Source organism: Myodes glareolus, chromosome 24, assembly GCF_982192425.1.
Source record: "Myodes glareolus chromosome 24, mMyoGla1.1, whole genome shotgun sequence".
Classification (NCBI taxonomy): domain Eukaryota; kingdom Metazoa; phylum Chordata; class Mammalia; order Rodentia; family Cricetidae; genus Myodes; species Myodes glareolus.
Window position 1 is genome coordinate 9598074 of NC_142049.1, and position 12477 is coordinate 9610550.

Sequence of the window (12477 nt, forward strand, 5' to 3'; positions counted from 1 at the left end):
GCCACCAGCACAATGGTAGGGCTTACCTGTCACCCCACCTATGAGTTGGGTGGAGTGATTGCGAAGTCAAGGTCATCCTTAACATAGCAAGTTGGGGGTTATGTGAGGACCTGTCTCAAAAGAAGGAAAGAAAATACCCTGAAGCAGTTTAGGGGTGGTGTGTCTATCCAGACGAAGACGTGGGGAAAGCACATTTTCCTGTTGTGCCAGAAGTGATGTGAAGACAGAGTAGGAAATTCTCTTTGGATTGCAAAGCTGGATCAATATTGTTCTCTTCTGTTTGCCTCCTGGTGCCCACATTTCCTTGCAGACAGTGTAGGTGATTCAGTCACATGACTTGCTTATGAAAGTCATCCTTCCTCCCACTCTGTCTGTACTTTCAGTCTCTAGAGGTCCAAGAGAGGACCTTTGACCTCTACTCTGTCTTCCACTTGGTGGCTTCTAGATGGCTTAGTACTTAGAAGAAATAGAGTATGTCCAGAAACAGGAGGTAGTATGTGTTTGAGTATGTATCCTGAGTCAGTGTCTCTGATAGATGCCTTGACATATGTTGCCATTGTCACTTAAGTTCTTAGTATGATCTCTGGGAAGTGGATGCTATTGCCCTTATTATACAAGCTTCAGAGGTTACTTAATTTACTTTTTTAAAAATAATTTTTATGGTTTATTTAACTTTATTTTATGTGCATTAGTGTGAAGGTGTCAGATGCCCTGCAACTGGATCTTCAGACAGTTGTGAGCTGCCATGTGGGTGCTGGGAATTGAACCCGGGTCCTCTGGAAGAGCAGTCAGTGCTCATAACCACTGAGCCATCTCTCCAGCCCCTACTTAATTTACTTAATCACAGTTGTAGCCTGGACGGGAGACAAGCAGGATCTAAACCTCACTTGCTAGCACTGTTCTAGCTCCATGGGGTCTCCTGCGAGCTAAGAGAGGAATGGAGATGCAGTAGGCTCATCACCTTGCAGCAAGAGGTGCAAGGTGATAGAAGAAAGATGGACTGAAGGTCCCAAAGAAGGCTTAGAGGTTGAGTGCATACTGCTTTCGTATGTGACCTGAATTTGGTCTCCAACATGTAGGGCTGCTCACGACTGTCTGATACTTGCTTCTAGCCGACACTTACAGATACCTATACTCACCTGCACATGTGCCTACACACACACACACACACACACACACACACACACACACACACACACACGGAGGTAAGTTTGCTGATGATTAGTACTGCCATTCAGTTATTGAAACTTCTTGGTCAGGTCTTCAGAGTCAGATCCCATGGAAAGATCCCAGTCATCTGCAGCATGATGGGTATTGGTACTAGAATTGGTACCTAAGTCTCGGCCTACGCATTCCACATTTGGTTTGTGTTATTTGCATCCTTCTCCCAATCGATCGTTACTTTACATCTTATGAGTGCCTTGGGAAGGGTCAGAGAAGCTCCCTGGCATTCTTCCATGAGCTTATAAATACCATCACAAATAAGGGCTGAGATGAGGCCCTGATAAGAGACAGGAACCTTCATTATCTCCTTATGTCTTGACTCTTTGCAATGGTTCCTTACCATAGAGACATCTATATCAAGTATAATGGTGAACAAAAATCTGGGATACTGGTTGTAGAAATCTACATTCATGTCAACCAGAAGGCCAGAGAAAGTATTTAAAATGAAGAGAAGGGGAAGGGTGTGGGGACTGGAAGGAGACAGGAGCAGAGTGAAGAGACACTGACAGGAAGAGCTTTCCTAGTTTTCTTTTATTCTAGAGGAGGTAGTTGCCAGCCTAAGGAGTCAGGAAAGGATGGCTACCTTTGCATGTGTTTCCCTCCTCGTTAGGAGTTCCCATTTGCATATGTACTTGTGAAGTCTTTTTTTTTAACCTGAAATGTTAGTGCCTACCATGTACCAGGCTTGGGCCCAGAGCAAGGAGAAAGGAAGGAATGGTCCCATGGTTACAGAACAGGCTCTTTTCCATCCATGCATTCCAAGCTTAGGCATTCCATTTATTCTGTTTTTGGAAACAATGAATTTAAATATTTATTCTTGTTTCTCTCTCTCTCTCTCTCTCTATATATATATATATATGTGTGTGTGTGTGTGTGTGTGCACATGAGCACAGCTTGCTTGTGAAGGCCAAAGAACAACTCGCAAGAGTTCTCTCTTTCTACCATGTGGAGTGTGGGCATCAACCTTGGCCCTTCCCCCACTAAGCCATTTTGCTAGCCCTGACCTCATTTTCCAGTACCTATTACATGGCTAAAGTTCTATTTTTTTGGCATTGGATTCCACCACAAGACCACAGGTTCCCCAAGAGCAAAGGTTTTCAACCTACTCACCTTTATAGTCACAGCTCAGTCGCTGCCATTAACACCTCTTTAGACTTCTAGCATCTCATAGGAAAAGGGAGCTGGCCGATCCAGTTCAAGCTGCCTGTGATTTATTTTGTAACCCAACATGTAAAATAAGATATAAAAATAATAAAAAAAAAACTATGTGGAAGAAAAACGCTGCAGAATGATGCCATTCAATCTTACACTTTGATTTTTCAGCATATCACAAGTTAATGAGTAATAAATAAAAACGTAAGGTATGCCTACTCTTTAACCTTAGACTGATTAGAAGAGGTCAGTCTCTCCCAACCCCCAAGACAGGAATTCTTCGTGTAACTCTGGCTAGCTCTATTGAACAGGCTGTCCTTGAGCTCACAGAGATCTGTCTGCCTCTGCCTCTCGAGTGCTGGTATTAAAGGCCTGCACTGCACCACCGCCACCTGACGTAAGAGGCCATTTTATCTTGAACCACACCTAGATTACAGATAGGAGATTCATGAATTTAGGCATAAATGTTCATTCTTTTGAGGATCTGTCTGCCCATCTTGTGTTATAGTAGATGCTTTGTGCAGAGCAGCATGGTAGGAAAAGCATCTCTGACTTTTGGGACGTACTGATATCCAGCTCCGATAACATTTTGTCTCAGATATTTCAAACCCCACTAATCGTCTAAGAATAGCTAAGCAATTCCTCCTTTGTGGTTCTGCAATCCTGTGCTCATCTCGTTAACCATCATTTGACTGTGCCCACGATGTACTACGTTAGGAAGGAAATAAAGATGTGAAGGCAAAGAGATAACATTGATCCTCAAAGAACATAATCTACTTAAGAGGACAGCCTAGCAACCCCATGACAGGACGCTGCTGTCATGGGCAGGCGGTAGTGGTACAGTGGGAGAACAGGTGAGCAGCGTTGTAGCCCTGTGCTGTGTAGGTGAGCGTGGTGAGGAAGTCCATGAGTGCCATGTGGGTGACACACTGACAGATGGTAGACTGACATTTGGAGACACTCTGGTTCCTCTTTGAGAGGATGCTGCTAATCAGTGGTGGATTTGGGTTCTTTGTGACCGTGATCTCTCAGATCAGGGGTTGTGTTTTACTCGTGCTGTATCTAGTGCTCTGCAAAGGATTAAAAGAGACAGTGGATTACAGAGAAATGTGATGAAACTAATTTGAGCGATAGACGATGGAAGGTAAACATCCTTAATCGTCAACTGTCAGGCGAGACGCAAGCCTTCTTCTATGAGAAGGTGGCATGTATCTTGGCAAGGCCATATCATCCCTATTTTGGTAAATATTTTGATGCTTAAAGCAGTTCCCAAGATGTTCCTATCATGAACACAGTGTTTTCTAATGGTTGACAGTATCTAAATTCAGTCAAAAGTGTTTTAGAGGCTGAATCGGGCTTTAAAACAATAGTCTGCTATGCTAAGGCACATCTTGGTAAAAGGGGACCATGACCCTACTCTGAGGCAGAGAAAAGAAATAGCTTTTGTTCCAGCACAAACAGTCATGTGTACGTTTGCATTTAGCACACACAGACTTGGTTTATAGCATCAAAAAGCTGCCGCCACTTCCAATCAAAGGATAATGTGTGCACTCGCTTGCAGCAGGAGCTACCGGTCACTACTCAGTGTCTTCAGCAAAATTGCTCTGGGGCCAGGGTGACACCAAGTGACTGCTGGATGAGGATGTCCATTTAAATGACTGTGCAATGACAAAAGCCACAGGGTGCGCTCAGCTGAGTTCTCAACTGGGAATGATGCCTGGAGTCCTGGCGTGCCATTCCCAGCTTTGTGGGTACCTGGGTGGAAGAAACAATTTTTATTAAGCCTGCCTACCTCACTGGGAAGGGGTAAGGAACAATTGAGATCATCAGTTCAGAACGTCAGCATCTGTTTTTTGTCTCAGGCATACTGTATGTGATGCGTAAAGGTCCTGCCTCCTCCTATTATGAAGATGTAAATCAAGTAGGCCAGACAGGTGGCCAACTTGATTTCAAATACTTGTTGAAGATATGTCAATTGCTATGAAAAAAATGATATAAAGTATTGCAAGGGGCATGATGGTGGTAGCAGAAGGTTCTAGAAGGCCTTACCTGAGGAAATAGTAAAGAGGTTAATTTACCTGTGACCCTTGGGATTTATAGTTAGGAGTGTTTAGCTCCCTAAACACTCTGCTCTATATCTAGAGTTGTGTCTGGAGAACAGGTCTCATTTGTTGTGTGATCTGTGCAGGGAGGTAGAGGGAAAAGATTTGGGAAGTATTTTCCTTTCTTATTAACCACCAGTTTGCTACATTTAGAAATAGTAGATGACTTATCATGCCCTATTATAACACAAGTGTGCTGTGGGACAATGGTCATGTACCCTGTAAAGGTTTGTCAGTTGTACTGGTTTAATAAAATGCTGATTGGCCAGTAGCCAGGCAGGAAATAGAGATGGGGCCACCAGAATAGGAGAATTCTGGGAAGAGGAAAGGCTCAGTCTGCAGTTGTCACTCCAACACAAAGGAAACGAGAATGCCTCGCTGCTAAAAGGTACCAAGTCACATGGCTAACACAGCCAAGAATTATGGGTTACTGCAAGATGCAAGAATTAGTTAATAAGAAAGCCTGAGCTAATAGGCCAATCAGTGTATAATTAATGTAGGAGGCCTCTGTGTGTTTCTTTGGGACTGAACAGCTGCAGGATCAGGTGGGACAGAGACCTCTGTCAACATTAAATTAAACAAACGAACAAAAATAGGAAAGAGAATATGCCCCTTCCCTGGACCAGAAACACTTCACTGCAAAAAGAATAAACGTTTTCAGGGCAGAACACAAGGATGAAATTGTTTGGGCGATGTTCCCGTTTCTGAGCTATAGCAACACAAAGCTAATGCTCTTTTGTTTTCTGCTCTGCCAAGCTGATCCCTGTCTTATGCCTCCACAGTTACAGATCTGGGACACTGCAGGTCAAGAGAGATTTCGTTCAATTACCCAAAGTTATTACCGAAGCGCCAATGCCTTGATCCTTACCTATGACATCACCTGTGAGGAATCCTTCCGTTGCCTTCCTGAATGGTTGCGAGAGATAGAACAGTATGCAAGCAATAAGGTCATCACCGTGCTAGTGGGTAAGTAAAGGCTAATCAGAAAGGGGATTGATTTGAGTGCATCATAAATGTATGCTCATGTAATGCTTATGTGCTGGCACCTTCCAAGAATATACTATATAGTTACCTGAGTTATATAATCATCATTCAGTTGTACAACTGAGGAGGACAGGAAGTAAGTTCTATTCCATGGTGATAATTTAGAAAAATAAACAAAAATATTGCTGATTTTCCTATAAGTGTAGGTGATAGTGTTACCAGATGGTGGATACTGCTGGTGTAAAAGTAAAATATTACCACCCAGCTTCCCATTGTTCCCTCATTGGCACGGGAGGCATCTTCAAATAAGCTCCCAAATCCTTTTGACGTAACTCCGGGAGTCTGAGATAATTTCCCTGCTCTCTGATGTGACATTAGACAAATTCTCAGGCATATCATTTCATGCCCCAGACCTAGAAGTGACCGTGTCTTTAAGAGGTGGTATGTCTGTCTAATGGAGAGTTTATAATTAATAGCCCCAGCTTCAGTGTTGGGTTCTCCTTACTTGTAGGTCACTATTTCTAAACTTTTCGGCATTGGAAGTGACATGTATACACGAATATGGGGAATTGTGTTGTCTTCTTAGGTTCAGCAAGTTGTGTTCTGACTCACAGGACAATCTTAAACCACATATGAAATCATGTTAACTTAGGAAAATTCAGGACAGTTCACCTGACCCAATGGCAGGTTGGCATTAGGTGTCATAGTCCTCTTGACAGGCCTGGACAACCCAGGAATCAGGAGACAAAGTCCATCTGTCACAGGTATAAGAGATGCACTGGCCTCTGTGTCCCATAGGAGCAACTCCAAGAACATAACTTATGGGAGTTTTTTTCAATGGGGACTCAACAGTCAGGAATTTCCAATGTTATGGCATTCTACTGGTGTTTTTAATCCACACACAGAGGAACTTATCCACTGACTCTTTTAAGCAGTGTTACCAGGTAGTGTAGTTGACTCTTGTCAGCCTGCTTAGAAAAAGGTGTAGGAAACTTTTAAAAGATAAAATATACCATGAATTATTCATACAGCTACTTAGATCTATAATTTAAAACTGCAAATTTTTTACTTAGCATCATTAATCTCATGCCCGTATTTCATCTTTTTCATGTCAAAAATACCAGTGCCAAGTGACATCAGCATAATTAATGATTTGTTTTATCCCTTAATACATACACAACAGCCTCCTCATCCCAATACCAGTTCTGTCTGCCTTTACAAGATGATTACTGAATGAGCCCAAGACTTTGTTCTTCAAATCCTTTTTGTCCTTAGGATGCGGGGTTAAATCATGTTTTCAATTTACTTGAAATAATTGTTTATATCTATGCCTCGATATGACAAATATGTTTAATACTTACAAGTTGATTTTAAGTTTTAATTTTGTGCTAATTACATAATTGTATTGTTTAATTATGTTAAACGTAAGTGTCTAAAGTCAAATCTGTAAGGCAGAATATGCTCAGAGAGGTCTGGTTCCTGCCCCTATGCTCTCTACCTTTAGTCTTTCTGGGCGACCATTGTCTGTTTTGTTTTTGTTTTTCAAGAAAAAGTTTCTCTGTGTAACAGCTTTAGCTGTTTTGGCACTTGCTTTGTAGACCAGGCTGGTCTCGAACTCACAGAGCTCCTCTCCTGTCTGTTTCCGGAGTACTGGGATAATAGACATGTGCCACCACCCTCCGGGCTGTAGCCATTGTCTTTTAAATTACAATCTTGGCTTATTGTTCTTAAAAAGTAAGCAAAGAGTGGAATTTTTAAATTTTCCATTTAGGCAGTTGTCGATCATGCTTTTTCTCTGCTTTGCTTTCTTTGCTTGTATACTTGATTAATGACATTTTATAGAATAAAATATAGAATATTTCTCTTTGGCTTCTTTTCTTTCCTGGGTTGAATACTTGTGTGCATGTGTTGTACTTCATACAAGCGATGTGGGTTGTTTCCAGTCTTCGTCCTTACAGATGGCACTGGTGTGTTAGAATGAACATTCCTGCAATCATGGTCACATTTGCTTTTCTTTGCTTATCCATCTGTGTAATCTGCCCATTGACTTCAGGTCTGGAATTGAATCTTGATGCTTCTCCGCCTATACAGTCCAGTGATGATTATTTCTCTGGTTTACCATTGTTCTAGGCAACAAGATTGACCTGGCTGAAAGGAGAGAGGTCTCCCAGCAGAGAGCAGAGGAATTCTCAGAGGCTCAGGACATGTATTATCTGGAGACTTCAGCCAAGGAATCCGATAACGTGGAGAAACTCTTCCTTGACTTAGCATGCCGACTCATCAGTGAAGCAAGACAGAACACACTGGTGAACAATGTATCTTCACCCTTACCCGGAGAGGGGAAAAGCATCAGCTATTTGACTTGTTGTAATTTCAACTAAAGGCTGAGGCAAAGAGAATCGAAGGGAATCAGTAGTTGCCTTGGTGGGCCGTATGTTGCTAGGGAATCTGGACCTTCTGACTCCTGTAGGCTGCAGAGCTTACGAAGCATGCAGGCCAAGGGCCTCGACTGCAGGCCAGCATCAGCAGAACACCTAACGGTTCCAGCCTTTTGCAGTCTGGCATTGGAGCAAGGAGAAAATTGCACTAAGCGCTCCATGATCTGCAGAGCATGTTGCTTTTATTTTTAAAAAAGCAAGTAAAAATGCATTCCTGAACACAGTGCAGGGAATCACGTACTGTGGGAATCCCTCCTGTGTGTCAACGGGTACATGTGGGGCGGTTCTTTAGACTTCAGTGGTAATCTGGTGCCCATGGTTTTCTCGTCTACCAGGTAAACCAAAACTGGAAAAGGCCAAGTACTGTCTCTGTGGTCCTTACTGATAACCCCATGGAGATTTTGAAAAGTGTTGTTTCTTCTGTCCACAAGCACTTTCAAAACCTTTGGGATGTAAAAACAAAAACTTCTCATGACCAACAGTAAAAAATATTGTTTAATAACATATATAAGCTCCGTGACTCCTTTTGGTGCTAATCATTATGGTATTTCACAGACCAAACATTTTCCTATATTGACACCCTTAAATGTATTACCTACAAATAAAAAGAAAACGGGGAAAACCCACGAATCAGCAGTCTTTCTCAAAGCCTCATTACCATATTTGCTAGAATGGGTTTGGACATGAGACTCTCTTATTATTTTTCCATATTCTCCTGGAAATTTCTTAACTTTGTTCTATTCTGTCATACCTTTCCTGCCCTTTAAGGAAATCAGAGTCTTAAAAAATGGGGAAAAACACAATGGATGATGACACTGTAATAAAAAAGATGAGTTACGAGACATTCTGAGCAGATGAGAAAACAGAGCAGACATGACCAAAATCCTGTGGAATATGGGTTGCTGCAGAGCAGGCTTCCAGACAGAGCACAGTCCTGGATAACAAGTCACACCTTCTCCTTTCTGGAACTATGCTTGGAGAGACCAAGGCCTGGGATTTTATAGACCTTTGTAGTGTGACAAGTGAGAACAGCAACAGATGAAAAGTTTCGCAAACCATTTTTGTATCTTCAATGAGCTTAGGAAAGGCCTGCTTAGGAAGCAGGCCGAGATGTCATTTACCATATTAATGTATCTGATCTCAGATTCGTGACCATTCATTCTTTTCCCTTTGTCTTGTCTTTCCCCGGTCTCACCTCATCGCTCTCCTTTTCCCCTCCCTCCTCCTCTCCTTCCTTCCCATCCTGGTGTGCACGTGTCACTGCAGATCTCCAGTCCAGATGGAGGTCTCTATGCCTTTACTTAGCCAACTTCAAGACAGGGCTCACGTCGGAGGATGTGCAGCTGAATGAGGTCCTGTATCTCCACTGCCATGGTTCCGTACCTTCCAAGTTGTTCGCACTCATGAATGCGGATTTGCGACAGTAATTCAATCTGTGCGCTGTGGGTGCCGGCAGGTGTTTCTGTGGCTTGCTGTATAGCATAGTTGAGGGATGAGTCACTGAGGGAGGATGTGACGTGTAATTCCGCTGTTGGTGTTGATGGTGACAGTCTTGGACCTGAGGCGTCGCTCTTGTAAAGCAGTGAGTCAGTGCAGGAGGATATTAACACGTTTCCGGCGTTTCTCTAGCGACTCCATTGTGTCCAGTCTCCTTCACCTGGAACTGTGTGTTCCCACCTGTTCTTGGTATCGTGATCGGCTCACTATGCTTTTCCTGATTCTAGAAGGATGAGAAAGGCTTCCTAAAAAGTTCTAACTGCCTGTCCTGGATTCAAGAAGGGGAGAAAAATGACTTTAATTGAAAAATCAAAATCATTTTTAATTACCATGACTTCTCTATGAAGCCAGCAACCAAAGGCATCAAAAGATAAACTAATCAAGCTTACAGAAGAATTTATCTTTCTACTGTGAGAGAATATCCCTAAATTTAGATTTATTACTTTTCTTTACTGCTGGTCTCCTCAGCATGTGATGGCTCAGCCTTGGTTCACAGCAGTGTTAAAAATAACGATGCTTTGTGAACTTTAAGGGCTTTGTTAGAGTGGACTAATTTAGTTCTGGAAGAACAGCTTCTGGAACTGGTCACGCTTATGTTATGGTATTCTCATTCCTTTATTCCTTAGACTTATAGCGCCCCCTTCTGACCCTCCTGGTTAAGCCGACTTTCAGCAGATCACAGTCATAAGTCCTTGGCCCATTAGTGTGCACACCTGAAAAGCTGGGCCCTTACGTTCCACAGTTCTGTGAATTTCGGATCAGGCCTTTTGGATATTCATCTAGTGATGTATCTCAAATTTGAGAACAATCCTTGAAAATATTATAGATGCAATAAATACCAGTTGAATAAATGATTCATTGCCAAGATGTTTTTTGTTTGTTTGTTTGTTTAAACGAAGGTCTTTAAACTGGTAATTGAAAAAGAATCATCTTCATGTAGGGCAGGACACAAATATAATTTTGCCTAATAATTCTTATTGGCAGGGCAATATCTGCTCTGATAAGCCCCTTTTACACAAAATTATTTAATAGTGGAAAAAACCAAGATATGACTTATTTTAATGTAGTTTGGCTTATCCTGACAAGATTGTCTCTTATCTCTGTTTGTGATATGATCTTTTTTCTTCTTTTAATAGAATTATTAAATACATAGCAATATTTTGTAACTTTCAGTGAAAACACATGTTCAGGTTCTAGAGCCATGCTTAGAAAAGATCTATGGCATCATCCAGTTTTCTAGCTCAGCTTTGTATATACCGTATTCTCAAAGAACTTAGTGATTTCTCTCTCCCATACTCAAAGCTGTGTTCCTTTGTATTCTTTTGTTAGATCTGTTGGATGACATTAATATTTAATTATATAGCGCCAATTATCTTTTGTGTAGACTTCTAAGTTTACATCATTGGCTTTTTCTGGCTTTCATTTCTCCCCCATATTCTAGTCATTTTTGATGTCAGCATCTTTCCCTAAGTGATAAAACAAACTAAAAATGAAATAAATGTATTAGCATGACAGTATGTCAAATTCTGATTGTGAAATTAAGAAACCACTGACCAAGGCAGGATGCTGAGACTAGTATGATTCAAAACAGTGAGGATTGATGGAGGAAGGAAGCAGAATCTTTATCTTCTGTTAATTAAATAGACCTTGGCAGGACCCTAGTGACTTCCAGTGTTAAATCAAGGATTTGCCAGTTTACTCTTGGAGCTATCCGCAAGCATCCACTTACAGTTAGACTAATTCTTAAAAGAAAAACATTTTGATCTTGTCCATCCCCCCCCCCCCCGCCATGTATCGTACCAGTAGCCTTAAAGATGGGGGAAAGTTTCTAAGTCTTAATCCTACAGAGTGCTGTGCATCACGTGGCCGTACATATGTAAGGATCCCTTTCCTGTTAGCTTCTGGAAGAAGTAGGTTTGGATGTTTTTTGTTTTTGTTTTTAAGAATTTTTAAATGCCGTGTTTTACTTCCTTCCTTAAACCATGGTCTTTATAGGTACGTTTCACATCTCATCCTTCTGACGAACGTATTCCACACAGTAATTATTAAGTAGTAAACGGAGGTATATTTTCTTCTCTGGACTTTTCTGTTCCTGTGAAATGAGTATATCTCTATTTGGAAGGAACAGTTACAGTTGCCTTCCCTTACTGTACACACAGGCAATCAGTCATTAATATTGGATAATGGAGCTGGCATTTCATCTCCTTCCTAAATCTCAGGATGTTTGTGCTATTCTGAGAGGCACTGCTTTTTACCTTTGGTCTTTTTTTTTTTTTTTTTTTTTTTTTAAAGAATAGATCTCAGTCTATAGCTCCAGAAATCAGGCTAGCATAGAAACCACAATGTAGTTTCAAGGGTGGCTTAGCACTCACTCTCTTGCCTCAGTCTTACGGGAGTATAGATGTGAGCCACCGCGGCTAGCTTGGCGATCTTTGAAATTAAACAGCTATCCCTCCATTTGTTTTTAAAGGAATTTAACATTTAAGATAAATGACGCTATTTGAAGGATTTTTATAGGCTGTGGCATACAGAGAGGAGTAAATCTATAGCTTCACAGTTCAAAGAGGTAGAATGAAGTCTGCCACAGAGAAGCCAGAGAGCCACAGACTGGGCTCTGTGTCAGGGAGAATTTCTCAAGAAATTGGAACCCTCTGGCAGTGGCTGCCTTTCTCTCAAGCAAAGGGTAGGTACACAGTGTGTAAAGAAAATGTGGAGATGACCGACATTGTTGACTGAGTATTGACCCAGATGCTTTAGTAACTCAAATATCTAAATTGTAGTACCTTTTTTAATGCTCAAATATATGTTGAACCAACATAAAAAAAAAAAAAAAAAGCAAAGGCTTTTCTGTTCTGTTCTGTTCGTTCTGTCGCAAACGCACTGCCCTCTAGGGGAAAAGTTGGCTACGTGTCCTTAGGCCGAGAGACTGATCTGCCATTAAGTCCTAAACTAGAAATGCCTTATCAGGCACTGTTGGTCCAAAGTGGCTTCTGTGTTAAAAATGGAAGTGGTGTCATCATTTAGGCCAAAGGTATGTGGAATCATGGGGATTATCCATCTCATTTGGCTTAGTAAACAGT

The 12477-nt window shown here is 41.6% G+C and overlaps 1 protein-coding gene across 1 annotated transcript in view; it reads left to right on the forward strand.

Moving 5' to 3' along the window:
• The window catches only part of Rab30 (RAB30, member RAS oncogene family), a 73064-nt gene extending 64528 nt beyond the window's left edge, over positions 1-8536 (forward strand). The window contains exons 4-5 of the mRNA XM_048435213.3: positions 5261-5444; positions 7593-8536. Of these exons, the coding sequence (XP_048291170.1) occupies positions 5261-5444; positions 7593-7843 (435 nt within the window). The 3' untranslated portion in view covers positions 7844-8536. The remainder of the gene's footprint in view (positions 1-5260; positions 5445-7592) is intronic.
• The last annotated feature ends 3941 nt before the right edge of the window (positions 8537-12477 follow it).